The sequence below is a fragment of the Physella acuta genome, unplaced genomic scaffold (assembly GCF_028476545.2).
Source record: "Physella acuta isolate Inbredline_101_S28 unplaced genomic scaffold, ASM2847654v3 ptg000179l, whole genome shotgun sequence".
Taxonomy (NCBI): Eukaryota; Metazoa; Mollusca; class Gastropoda; family Physidae; genus Physella; species Physella acuta.
The window spans coordinates 486476-500351 of record NW_026731698.1 but is presented as its reverse complement, the minus strand read 5'-3'; the positions used below and the strand labels follow the sequence as shown (position 1 = coordinate 500351).

The 13876-nt window shown below is 33.3% G+C and overlaps 2 protein-coding genes across 2 annotated transcripts; one reads left to right on the top strand and one right to left on the bottom strand.

Annotated features, from left to right (window-relative positions):
- The first annotated feature begins 581 nt into the window (after nt 1-581).
- On the top strand, nt 582-2732 carry LOC131936505 (uncharacterized). The gene is made up of 2 exons (XM_059293517.1): nt 582-791; nt 1329-2732. The coding sequence occupies exons 1-2, from the start codon at nt 642-644 to the stop codon at nt 1512-1514; spliced, it is 336 nt and encodes a 111-aa protein (XP_059149500.1). The 5' UTR covers nt 582-641; the 3' UTR covers nt 1515-2732.
- Nucleotides 2733-5475: 2743 nt separating this feature from the next.
- On the bottom strand, nt 5476-13866 carry LOC131936515 (T-complex protein 1 subunit theta). Its single transcript, XM_059293536.1, has 16 exons — nt 13750-13866; nt 9736-9826; nt 9414-9625; nt 9255-9324; nt 8968-9096; nt 8748-8809; nt 8531-8668; nt 8301-8372; nt 8047-8220; nt 7838-7925; nt 7533-7648; nt 7366-7437; nt 7139-7231; nt 6981-7052; nt 6768-6887; nt 5476-6209 (listed from the first exon to the last, which is right to left on the bottom strand). The coding sequence occupies exons 1-16, from the start codon at nt 13807-13809 to the stop codon at nt 6144-6146; spliced, it is 1635 nt and encodes a 544-aa protein (XP_059149519.1). The 5' UTR covers nt 13810-13866; the 3' UTR covers nt 5476-6143.
- Between the last annotated feature and the right edge of the window lie 10 nt (nt 13867-13876).

The following is a 13876-nucleotide window of genomic DNA, read 5'->3' as shown; positions in this document are numbered from 1 at the left end:
AGAGTTTCTTCCAGGCATCTCTTCGCCCGAAATTTTTTTACCCCCCCCCCCCCCCAACGAAATGAAATTTATATAATTTATATAGAAAATATATACTTTTAACTTTTAACAGTGTCCGCCCCCCCCCCCCCCCAGAAGAAAGTCTACCAGTACCGCCCCCCCCCCCCCCCCCCCGAAAATTTCAAGTGCCCCCCCCCTGGAGAAAAAAGTTTGGAAGAAACACTGTTGTATAAATAGTATAATGTATACTACTACATAGTACATATTACATAATCTAGATAGTAGATCTAGATCTAGTTATCATATAGATTTAGAATACTAATAAATATAGTAATATAGATCTACTATACTTCTAGATCTAGCTCTAGCACACGTTTTCTTTCTATGTCTATGATGACTCCCTCTGAATCTGATAGTCTAGATCCTTTCTACACTAGATTAGGTACTAGGAGATAATTTCAAAAATGGTTTGATTGCAAAACAATGACTGCAGGTAAAAGGAGCAAAAAATTAGAATCACAGAACAGTTTTCCTTTTTGATGTAGATCTTTCTAGCTCAATATTTTTTCAATATTTTTTAGATTTATCAAATAGCAAGCTACGGTGTGTTAAAAGAGACAGTGTATTGACCTGTTTGAAGTATGCATGGTGACGAGGCAAGAGAGATTTCTGGTTTTATTCCAGTCGAGGTCATATATCAACATGGCAAACATGGCACAAGTTCTATTTTTAAAGTTGAATTTCCACTGTCAGCAAAAGTTGAAATATTGAAAAAAGATATGCATCCAAGGGTAAGCTCATAATAATAACAATAGGAAATATACTGTTATTAGTGGTTGATCATCATCTTTTTCTTTTTGAGCCAAAGACACGCCTTGTCAAAAGATCACATGATCATTGAGCTAAGTAACAACAGGTAGTCTGAATATTCTTTTTCTTCTGTGGCATTAAAAAATGAAAACAAAGAAAAATAATCTCATAACTAATAATGGGGCAGCGTTGTTGGATGGTAAAGCGAATGCCTTGAGTTTGGATCCTAAGCTCAAGTCTTTTGGATTTCCCCTAGTCTACTTCACTCTGATGGGTACCTGACTTACTTTAGGGAAAGTAAAGGTTACTTGGCATAATGCAGACTACACCATCCATTTAAATGCGGAGATCACAGAAAGAGGTAAACTCTACTTCATCTGCCCCATGGACCGCCAAAAATCAGATAGGGTTAAATTTTTTCCTTATAACTTATGGTATAAAAAGTGGTGCAATAAAGATATAATGGCTTTTTATGGCAGTAAGAAGAAAAATATTTTATTAATTTTTCTAAATTTCAGCTGAAAATTCCACCAGATCAACAAGTATGGATCTACAAAGGAGTTCCACTTTCAGACTCAGACACTATGTTATCAAAAAAAATTAAAGTTGATGACAAAATTGTTGTACAAGAAAGGAAAGCTGAAACAGAAATGACACACTATTCAGACTCTGAGACTTTGCCGCAAGAAGAAAGTTGTAAATAAACCTTCAAGTGTTATTATTGACTTTGTAAATCTTCACCCAAGCTTATTATATCCTTTAAACAGTCATCAAAGTAACTAATTTTGTATATACATCATTTTTACTTGTAATTTGATCATTTTCATAGTCGAATTACTGATTAGAAAATAATTAAAACATTGCTAGAACTATAATAGTTAATTTTGAATTCTTTTTTCTATAACATAATTGAAAAGGTCCTCTCTCTTAAGTTGTGAGCATTTCACATTTTCTAGTATAACTTGCTGAACTAAACAAATTCCAGTCCTAGAACCTAATAGTAGATAAAAAACATACTACTTTTGTGTTTTCACCAATATAACTCGCAATGAAGGTTGTCTGATCTTTTTATATATTGCATAAAAATGTATTGGCAGGGCCTGTAAGATGGGTTAGAAGCAAACCTCTCAATTGACCCCAAAATAAAAGTTGTCCATGTAGTTACAGCTCTTGGTAATGGTGTGCCCATCTCCCTTTAACTTTATGGCAAAAAATAATATTTTTTTTGTCATTGCAAATGTGAATAAGTTTATAAATGGAGCACCGGAATGGGTTGCTACACCTCTACATACAAGTGCCTAGACACATGGGATTTTTTTTAGATATGACCTGTGTATCGAGCTAAAATCCTAATAGGGAAGAAAAAAATCTCCTTGGACAGGTTTATTAGGGAAAGTGTGGTGAAATAAACCCAACATTAGTGAATAGAAAAGCAGTGATGAAAATTAAGCGGAAGTAACAAAACATTATTTAGTAACATTTAGGTTCAACTATGTTTGCTGAAGTTTAGATTCTGTTAAGTTTAGGGATAAAGTAAATTAAAGTGGCAGAAAGAGGTTAACATTAACAGTGAACAAAGTGAAGCTACTCCGCTTATCTCCACCCTCCACTGGGAAACACCTCTACCAGCCTATTCTGTAAGCTCAAGTCAGCTGATTTTTAAGCTAAATGCACTTTATAAAATCAGTCTATATTTTTGCATTATCCATTCTAATGTTATAAAACAATATTTGTTATGTATAAATACACTTTTAATATTTAAAAAACATGTATCAAAAACAATGGGGTGTGGGTGGTGGTGGGCTGGAACAGATTAATGGCATTTCAATTAATTTTAATGGGGAAAAATGGCTTTGAGATGAGATACAAGCAATGTTATGGAATGAATAAAACTATCTCGATGTGCCACTGTATATTTGTGTATATAGTCTATATATGTATATATTATATATATATATATATATATATATATATATATATATATATATATATATATATATATATATATATATATATATATATATATACATATATATATATATATATATATATACATATATATATATATATATATACATATATATATATATATATATATATATATATATATATATATATATATATACCAATACCATCATGTTTTTTAGACTAGTGTAAAACTTATGTTTTATGATATTCAAAAATTTGAAAGCAACCAAAGCAGACTATAGCCAATAGCTGTAACAGATCTTAAGACATTTTCTATTTTGGAGTGTACTTACACTAGATGCACCTATGTGTATGCCCTTCAAGACTAGTGTTTCATCCAGGCAGAGCCCCCCCCCCCCCCTCGGAGAACAATGCCTGGAAGAAACACTGTTCAAGACCTCCTATACCCACTATTTCCCCACAGATGAAAATGTGCTTTGACAAATGCTACGTTGTATTAGTTGCATATGCAGCTACTCTTCCCCCGAACTTGTGGCCAAATGTTTAAAATATCTATAGTTGATCATGGCTGTAGTCCAAATGATCTGGCATGTTAAAAAGCTTTGTTTTCCTGTGTGTAGGCCTATAGAACACAGGGAGCAGAAGTGTTTCTTTCAGGCATTATTGACGCCCCATCCGCCGACGAAATAAAAAAAAAATTGAATCTAAAATCGTCTAAAAAATGCCTGCTCTGTGTACACCCTTTTTTACACTATTAAGTTTGATGCTGTTTTTTTTTTCTGCATTGTAATTTTTGTAATTAAAAGTAAACCATAATAATAACATGCATCAAATTTTTTCTTTGTAAACTACATTTTGTTTTACTTTTCAAATGCATGTGGATTTTAACTAATTAACTGTACTAAGCACAAAAAAAAAAAAAGAGTTATGAGGATAAAAATAAAACTGAGACAACGGACAGTAAAGGGTTAAAGTATAACCTCTTTTAAATGTCTGAATGAAAAACTTTTTCATGAACCAACAGCAATCATAAACAAATGGAGCTCTTCACAGCTAAATTCCACTAATTAACAATTTTTGATTAGGTTTTATTTACCAGCTTGAAGATATGTTGCTTAGACGCGAGCACGTAAGTTAAAATGTATGCCTTCATGTTTATAGTAATTATAGGATAAACGACGTTTTGTTTTGATTGGACCTCTTCCCCCCCCCCCCCCCCCCCCACAGAGTTGGAACATCTCACAACCGACTTAATTGATGATAGTCATAGCTAGATGACCCTTAAATTTATAACATACTACTATTTCTTATAATAGATAAAATAATATAAAAATAAGGCCTGCCAAACAAGAGCTGCATTCGTTGTATTATTTAGGGGTGTTGGCTAAGCTAACTCTAAAGAGAATTGACGAAGGGGTCCTATGAGCAGTTATCATATTCTATGGGACCGTTTCGACAGAAACCGAATTGAAAGGGACCCATTTGTCGGAAGCCAAAATGATGGGAGCCGTAATGACGGGAGCCGCTTTGTCGGGAGCTCATATGACGAGGTTCATTTGTCGCCGGCCCTTTTGATGTGGCTCTTATGTCGGGGCCGTTTTGACGCCGAACGAAGCCCACAATATTGAAGCAAAAGCAGTTGGCTTCGTGGAAGATGTAATTATCCAAAGGGAATTTCCGTTTTTATAAAGTTTAGTAACCGTGGGTAACAATTATATAACCGGAGTTGAGCGCACTGTTTTGCCACGCTTGTATGTTTTCAATTAATCATGGGTCACTTTTTATTTAAATCCGTAAATGGATCTTTAAAACTCACTTCATATTTTTGTTCTGGAAATCAATAACGTAATCGTAGTCATTTTGTATTGTATGAATAGAGAAATAGGGCAGCCTTTCCAAAACTTTATTATCCAGTTTTGCTTATATTTATAGTTTTGAAAAAACCATTACATTTTCACGTTAACATGATTTGCTGTGTTTAATAAATATTTTATAAATCTGATGGTAAGGAGAAATTTCCTATTTATGGAGTCACACCCTGTAATAAAACCTGTCAATCTCTATGTCCAAAACATCGTTCCATTATTTATTGTGTCGTCCTCCCTTTCTTTTGATCGGCAGTAAGGCTAGTCACGACCACCATGTGAAAACGAGCTTTCTTAAAAAAAAAAACCATTGTCAACTTTCATGACCACTTGTAGATACGGTCTTTTACGAGATTCCTGATGGCTTTTTAAGTCAGTGAATTTTTAAAAATATTTCTAGAAGCATCAAAATAATTTGTGCAACCAGACACATTTGAGGGGTTGGCATGGTAGAGTCGGTAAAGCTCATGGTTGCTAAACTGAAAAGTCTCGAGTTCGAACCCTCGGGCAGATGAGGCTCGTTAGCTGGGAACAGCCACTCTTCTAGGAGAGACAACTCCAAAGTTAAAACAACTGCTGCCTTGTAGTTTGTTCTTGGTTGGACAAAGGCTATGGAAGCTAATCCAAAAAGAAAAGCAGGCTGAAATCGGAGTCAATGGCCTCAATGGCGCATAACCAGTTGACACATAACCTCATTGTGATGGAGGCGTGGTAGAGTCAGCAAAAAGATCATGGTTGATAAATTTGAAAAAAAGGTCTCGAGTTCAAACTCTCTGGCAGATAAGGCTCGATCCCTTCCAACACTAAAAATTAAGAATGAAGAAGAAGACACATTTGAGACCCACAGGCCAAAAAAAATGAAACAAACTAGTTTTCTTAGAAATAATTTAATAATACAAAACTTTATAAATGAATGTCATCAGTTACAGCCCCAAGCAGTATTTGTATACTTTCATTGCTGCATACACACAGTGGTGAAGTAAACATAAATGGCAGTAAAAGAAAATTATGAGCCTGATGCCAACCAATCAAACACAATTTCCAAAAAGACTAGTTGGTAACCTCAAATTTAATTAAAAAAAAAATTTTGAACAAAATTCCAAATTTAAAAATGAATTCTAGTTGCTTTTAGTAACTTTAAAGAGTATTATTATCCAATTTGAAGTGCAGAAAGTTGATAATCAATTACTCAAACCATGAACAGACAAGTCACAAATCAAACACAAACCAGTCAACTGCACGACTTAAGCCAGTTATGTTTAGTTGAAAATGAAGAGTTTCAACCAGATGCATGAAGTGTTACAAAATTGTTTATATAGATAGTATCAACCCCAAATTTATCTACACCCCATCTTTAAATTGATAATAACCCTTGAAGAAATTGAATTTTAAAAATTTAGAAAACATTTGTCTAAGAACACCAACCTCTATATATGTAGTATATAATGGATAGTTTATTTTAATAGATAGCTTTCATTTCAAAATAACATAACTGGCCCAGGTCTCTAAAAAATAAAGTAAATAAAAACACACAGTAGATTAATCTTCATCCCAGTCTTTGTTCTGCTTAGCTTTAGGTCCTCCAGCCCTTTTAGCCATAATGATCTGAAAATAAATCGTAACACTTTTAAGTATACATAAATTCAAAGCCATTATAACCTTAACACAGACACTCATTGATTCTACTACTTTCTGCTCATAAAATGGCAGAGACCCTATGCTCACCAAGGATGAAAAAAAATATGAAAGACATAGACTGGCTTTTCAGAAACTACAAAAATGAATGACTAACATTTTTATAATTCCTGTTTTTACACAAAAATCCTGATTAAAACATTTAATCTTTATCAAATAAATCTGATACTTTTTGCTACATTTGAATTTTCACTGTTAATTGAAAAGGACCAGCGACTTCAGGTAAAAATAAACTTGAGATTTTTAAATTTGTTACTAGAAGAAGGCAGTTATTAAAAATCTCCAGTTGAATAAATATTTGTTTTCACATTGAAGGTATAGGTGTGTGTGTGATGCAACAGGACCTAAAGTACAATCTGTGTGGAATGGGTTATATACTATTACTATTTTTTTTTTCAAATTGTCTTTCAATTTCATATTTATTAAAAATTAAATACGCTGCTTGGTGTTAATTTGAAGACAACTCACTTGATCAACTCTAAGAACAGTACATGCTGCTGATGTGGCAAACTTGAGTCCCCAGAACTTGGTAATTAACAGATCGTAGATTTTCGCTTCCGCTGCATCTAATACGGATGCTACCTCTGCCTATGGGTACAATTTTGATACATTAAACACACTGAATAAAAATATCCTCAAAATAATATTTTAATTATCTTTAAAAAAAAACCCAGACATTACCTCAATATCTATTCCAGCATTAACTCTCTCCTCATGATGAGCAGCATACAGTTTACTTAGCACCTCAGTTTCCTATGATTAAAACAAATACAGAAAAGTTCATAATAATTTAAGATTTGATGCCTAGTGGTACAAAAAATAAAATAAAAAATTCTTACCTTAAATCCAGCATTTTTTGCCAAAGCTTTGGGGACAACTTCCAAAGATTCAGCAAACTTCTTTACAGAATACTGTTCAAGTCCTGAGAGGCTCTAAAAAAAATTTAAAATGCATAATTTGAAAAATATATTTCAAACAACACAGAAGATCAAATATACTTCTAAAAGCAGGATACATTACAACTAAAGCTAAAATTTGTTTATAGAGTAAAATATTAAACACCCACTTCTCCAAATGTAGATATTTGACGAGCTAGCTCAATTTCTACAGATCCTGCGCCTGAAACTATTCTACTATCCTGTTGATAAAAATAAAAAGGCTGTTATATTGTACACATTTTTTGGAATAAAAAATAAAATTTAAAAAAAAAAACAACCTTTAAAATTGAGCTACCTTAGTTAAGGCTTTAAATGTGTTAACACCATCATCTACAGCTCGCTCAATGTCATCCATGATGTTTTCGGTGGAACCACGAATTACTACTGTGGCGATTGGTGATTCTTTTTGATCTGCATTTTGTTAGTATCAGAATGAAATTTGAACAATTTAACACGCAATTTTTATTATTATAAGAAGTGCTGAACTGACTAAAAAATCCAACCAAGTGGAGATAATTTTGTAGGTGCAAATCTAAAATTTAAGCACAACTATATTGGATATAAATAATATAAATATAAGGTTTAATATTTGTTTTCTACCTTGCTTAAAAGTTATGACAGGTGTATCACCAACTTCATCTACAAGCACACTATCACAATATCCACATTCTTCTGTAGTTGGCGCAGTCTTGAAGAAAGAAAAAAAATTGGTATATATATTTAATAGTTTAAATTAATTATAAAATCTTAGGCAAAAAAAAAAAGTAAATTAAACAATTACTCTTAACAGATATAATACAAATAATTACAATCTTTGGTAATGCTGTAGCTCCGATAGATTTGCAGAGGCGTCGCACATCCCACTTTGATAATAATCTGACGACCATAAGTTTATACTTGTTTGCATAGTGTAGGGCAAGATCCCCAACTTTGCCACCAGTAACAATAACATTTACTCCAGAGTCAGCAATTTCTTTTATTTGCTGTTTAATAAAGAAATTACATTAGAAATATTCCAAAAAATAAATGGATATGTGTTTATATATATAAAAAAAAATCTAACCTCCTCCATTAAGTTTTCTTCTCCTTTGCTAAAACTAAGAAGCTCATCAGCATTTTTTATTAACACTGTGCCCTATATAGGATGAAGCAAAACAGTATTAATTATATAATGACCATATTTAAACCTATACATGTGCAAGCTAAAAACTTTAAAAGGTTGAAGCATTGACAACCTAGTTAAAAGACAGAAATGTAAAAAAAAAAAAAACCATTAAAAATGTATTTCACTACCTTTGTCTCAGTCTGCATGGAGTCAAGTGGACAAGAAAACACAACAACTTTGGCCTTATCAACTTTAGTAACATCCCCTTCAACCAGACGTTTGAAGACCATACCTTGAACAACAGTGCTTTGCAAAATACCTGCGCCCTTTGGATTGAAGTAACAATAATTAGAAATTGCAAAATGGCTAAAGCTAGTAGAAAACCTGATGTGAAGAATTACATACCAAAATTTTGCACACTCGAATATTATCAACGTTGAAGCTTATTTTCTCTGGAAGAATTGAAACTGAAAAACAATTTTTCAGATGTAACCGTTAAATTATTACTTATGTAAAAATCCTTTCAAGGATACTAAATAATGGAACACCAAATGCACTCAAAAATAACTAACGACAGCCAAAGTAAATAAGTAAATGTTTTAAAAAATTAATAAAATCTAATTACTGCAAGCATCAGTAATAATTCCAGCTAGGAAATCTTCATTCCCATATTGTTTACTCATAATAGCAGAGCGGACTGCAGGTAAAGCTTCCTCTTTGTTACGTAAATTCTTTATATTGCCCAAAGAAAGCCCTGTAATAAAAAATAATAATTATAGGGTATTGCATAAAATCCAAACAATTTTTAAACTATTTTACTGCATAAGAAGTTAATATTGAATTAGATCAATGGTGTCTAATTGTTGATTTAATAATTGTAATTATTAAAGTATGGTAAAAAATATTCTTTACCTGGGAGGATATCTAAGGCTTTCTTTAAAGCCATTTCATAGCCCTCTGTTACTTCTGCTACTGAAAGACCCTAGTCAACAGAGAATGACAAAAGTTTCAAGGTAATTGCTTGATGAAAAGCATACAAAAAGAAAATGTTCAAGGTAACAGCAACTTTACCATTTTTAACAGTTCCTCTGCATTTTCCAACAGAGCTCCAGCAAATCCGAGTACAAAGTTAGTCCCATCTCCACATTCCTGTTCTTGCTGCTGAGATGCCATAACAAGGATTTTGGCAGCTGGATGCTCAACTTCAAGCTCCCGTAAAATTGTCGCAGCATCATTTGTGATGAACAATTTTTCAAGGTGGTTGATAACAATTTTGTTTTGGCCTAAATAAAATTGCAAAATTATCTTAACAATATGATTTTCAAACTGAGTGAGTAAGAATGTAAGGTCTTAAAACACTTCATTAAACACATTGAATATTAAAAATATATACCATGAGGACCAAATGCAGAAATAGTTGTTTTTGCCAACTCCTTGCAAGCATCAATATTCCTGTACACTGCTTCTTCAAGGCCACTAAAATGCTGTAAATAGGGCATCAATTAAGTTTTTAAATAATCTTAGAAAAAAAATACAAAGGATAAGCACACTTAAAAATAAGTTAGCACAATGTCAGTTTTCATAGTGATTATATAAAGTGGAGTGTTTTTTGTGACTCTGGTCAATAGGTCTACTAAGAGAAACAGCTCTTCAAACCAGCATTTAGCAAAATTTAGTTAGTCTTTCCCTTATTGCGCTAGGCTACTCACCAAAATTGATATTCTGATGAGAAATTCTTGTGTTGAAAATTACCTTCAACATTTTGTTAAAAAATACAATACTCATATAAAAACTACTTAGTCAAAGCAGCTTTTGATTTTAATTAGAATAATTTAGATCTGTGAGATACTGAATCAAAATGGATATTGGGAATTCCTTAAAATTTAGTAGGCCTACTTAGAAAACAAACCCTGTTAAAAGTTCAATCAAGCTTTTTCATAATTCTATTGCTTAGTGCAAGGCCTGTAATTAAAAGATCTAAAACAAATATAGATATAGAATCTTGACAAGTTGTCCAGACAGTGAGAATAAAAATGAATCAGATAATTTAAAAAAAAAATAGATTAGTCTTTTTAATCTGACCTAGATAAAGAGTAAAACTCCATTTTAGCATATTTTTTGCAGCATCATGTTCACCTCCAGATGAGCGTTTTTTTTTTTTAAATAAGCACAACAAAAACTATAGGAAACATTTCTTCATATGTTACGAGTTTTTAAGTCTTAGTTAATGATAAATTTTTCAAAAAAAAAATCCAAAATTTATAATAACAAATGTGCACATTTTAGGCCTAGCTGTTTCTATTAATACTCTTGAAAGTATGTGTTAGTTAAAATTTTCATTGCCATTGGTAATGGGCCAAAAAATTAGCCTAATTAAAACTGTAGTGCTGGGCCTATTTCTTATTTATTTTACAATTTTGAAGTTATTCTAAGTTTTTTACCTCTCCTAATTAAAACACAATTTCATTTTTTTAAAAGTAGAATCTTATCCAGTGTTTTCCTAGTGTTTAGGCCTATGTGTCTTTTGGTGGTGTTTAAAACAAAATGAAAATATGCTCTACTAGAAGTGGATGAAAAACATAAGCATGGAATAAAAATTGAGATGTATAAATCCTAGATTAGCTAGTAGTAGACTGTACCGTGTACCTTTATCAAAACCGTAAATTACATCTAACCCTGATATGTCACACTTCGGTTTTTTATGTTTATTTTGAGGGTACTATCTACGACAAATGAAAAAACTGTTAATCACATGAAATCTCATAATTATTCTAATACGGGACGCTAAGGACATGGATACTTATGAATAATTAACATGATTAATTATATTAATGTTTTTTTCCTTTTTCCAAAATCCCCCCCTATGCGACATTTTTAGTAGCATTACGTCATTGTTACGCTAGTTGTCAGATAGGAACAACTAATCTTTGTTTTTTGCAGATTAAAGTATAGTGCCTAGGTAATTTTATTGAGTATATTGATGGTTTTTTTCTTCACTTTATGTAGGCCAACTGCACTGAACATCATTCGTGTTGTGGCCGGTTGTTAACCTTGTAAATACTAAATACTTTGTGGCCTACCCGACTATCAAAGTAAAAAAGCCAATGTTATCATAAATGACATGACATCAAGCTAAGAATAGAGAAAACAAACCAACGCTAAACGTAGCTTTCTGACCTTTTTTGATGGCGAAAAGAGTTTCAAAGAGTTTTGTATCTTAAGCTAAGCAGTAATCAGGGGGTAGTTTTGGTTTTCTTGGCCCCTGAGTAAGCTATACCATTAAATTTGGTCTCAAATTAACTCGTAAGTCAGGGGTCTCCAAACTACGGCCCGCTGGCCGGATGCGGCCTGCGAAGTCCTCTCATCCGGCCCGCGGAGATCTTTTTGTCCAAGGAAAAATCGTTTGTTGGTGATGGCTGAGGGACTTTGCCCAGAAAAATCAAAGACATGCCTGAGAGAAACTGGCTCCCGAACTGTAATTTGATAGTTAATCCGGCCCTCGGACTGAAAAGTTTGGAGACCCCTGTCGTAAGTTATATGGTTTGTAATGGTGTACTGAGTACTGGGTAAAACTCCATTTCAGCGTATTTTATTCTCCGTTGCTTGTTTACCTCCAGTTGAGCGTATTTTATTATAACAACCGAAACACACCAAAACATTAGGAAAACACGATTTATTTTTTGTATTGTATTTTTGTTTTAGCAAATAAATAAAAATGAATATTTAAAAAAACACGACTTGTTTATTTGTATATTTTTTTAAAAAAAGGCATTTGTCTCATGGTGAAACTGATACACTGTTAATCATTCTGTTTTATATTTTTGTATTTATGCAATAAATGTACCAACTCTGTGTTTTTTAATTTGACAGTTTTGCTAAAACTGAAAAAAATTTTTACTATAGAGTTGTATGTTATTTAAATTCATAGTAAATCTACCATCCTTCCCTTTTTTGTATGAGTAAATTTCTGACTTTAAAAAAAATTGATGTGGGGTCGTCCATAAATGACGTCACACTCGTAAGGGAGAGGGGGGTCAGCAATTTTGTGACGATGTGTGATGAGGGGGAGGGGGTGGGGTTTCAGATGGTGTGACGTCCCTTTTTGCATTATAAAAAAGCAATGTTAGAAAAACAAGTTTTAGCCGTTATTTCGCGTTTTAGAAAACGGTTTTAATAAATTGTAATATGAATTAATCAAAATACTCTATGTTGACAGAGTGCTGACAAGATTTTGGAAAAATTATCGATGTTTTAAGAAAAATTCAACAGAAATTTTGAGGGGGGGGGGGTTGTAGGCTGAGGTGTGACGTCATTTTAGGGGGGGGGGGTCTGACTTTTTGTGACGACGTGTAACGGAGGGGAGGGGGGAGGTAAAAATCGTAAAAAAGCGTGTCGTCACAAAAAGCAAGACCCCCCCCCCAAATGACGTAGCACCATCTGACCCCCCCCCCCCCCCCCCCTCATCACACACCGTCACAAAATTACCCCCCCCCCCTCCCCCTACGTGTGTGACGTCATTTATGGACGACCTCTAACATTATTTTTTTAAAAATGACAACGTGAGTTGTCACACTTTCTCTAACACTCCAAGCCATCCCTCACCAAATTCCACCCCCCCCCCCCCCTCGGCCCACTTTCGGCAGCATCATTGTGCCTTTTAATACTTTTATTCAGTTTAGTTGAAATTGGAACACTTAATTGTACAAAGTGTGCATCTCTATTTTTGTAACCAACAAACAAAGCACTTCAGTCAGTCTCTTTGTTGTTTTTTATTCATTTGTTAAAACAAAAATACAATACAAATAAATAAGTCGTGTTTTTTAAACATTCATTTTATTCATTTGTGAAAACAGAAATACAATACAAAAAATAAATCGTGTTTTCCTAATGTTTTGGTGTGTTTCGGTTGTTATAATAAAATACGCTCAACTGGAGGTAAACAAGCAACGGAGAATAAAATACGCTGAAATGGAGTTTTACCGAGTACTGTATGAGTATGTTGAATGTTGTATGATAAGTGACAGAAAATTTTAATTTAAAAAAAGGCCTAATGAGAAAATCTACTTGGTTGAGTCTAGTTCTAGAATATTCTAGTCTAGATTAGATCTGGATAAATTTGAAAAAAAATAGAGAACGATTGGGACTAGCTGTATAAATAGACGAGTTCTTATACTAATCATAGAGCTTGGATCTAGAAATCTAGAGGTCGTCTACTTTGCCCATTCAACTGGCTAAGGAATGTTCTCGAGAGAACCAATACTTGCTGTCTCCAGCGAAGCGATGCATGGATACCGGCATGTTGCAGTGTCGCTATTAAAAGCATTAGGTAGATCAGACTTTCTATTTTTAACACAGTTGGTGTAAAAATAAACAAAATATTATATTTCAACATTTTTGAGCATTTTACCTTCGCTCCTTCTTTCATCATTTGGGCAAAGCCCGGGGCTCGTGGTACGTGAAGCGCCATGTTTGTTGATGCCGTATCCCAGAATGCTAGTCGCCTATCTATTTTTTCTAGGCTATATTTTTACAAG

Coding starts and splice junctions, on each gene's coding strand:
- LOC131936505 (XM_059293517.1), top strand. CDS start 642: ATGCATGGTGACGAGGCAAGAGAGATTTCTGGTTTTATTCCAGTCGAG. Junction 792..1,328: donor AAAAAGATATGCATCCAAGG/GTAAGCTCATAA, acceptor TCTAAATTTCAG/CTGAAAATTCCACCAGATCA.
- LOC131936515 (XM_059293536.1), bottom strand. CDS start 13,809: ATGGCGCTTCACGTACCACGAGCCCCGGGCTTTGCCCAAATGATGAAA. Junction 9,097..9,254: donor AGCCTTAGATATCCTCCCAG/GTAAAGAATATT, acceptor TTTTTATTACAG/GGCTTTCTTTGGGCAATATA. Junction 8,221..8,300: donor AAGAAAACTTAATGGAGGAG/GTTAGATTTTTT, acceptor TTTATTAAACAG/CAAATAAAAGAAATTGCTGA.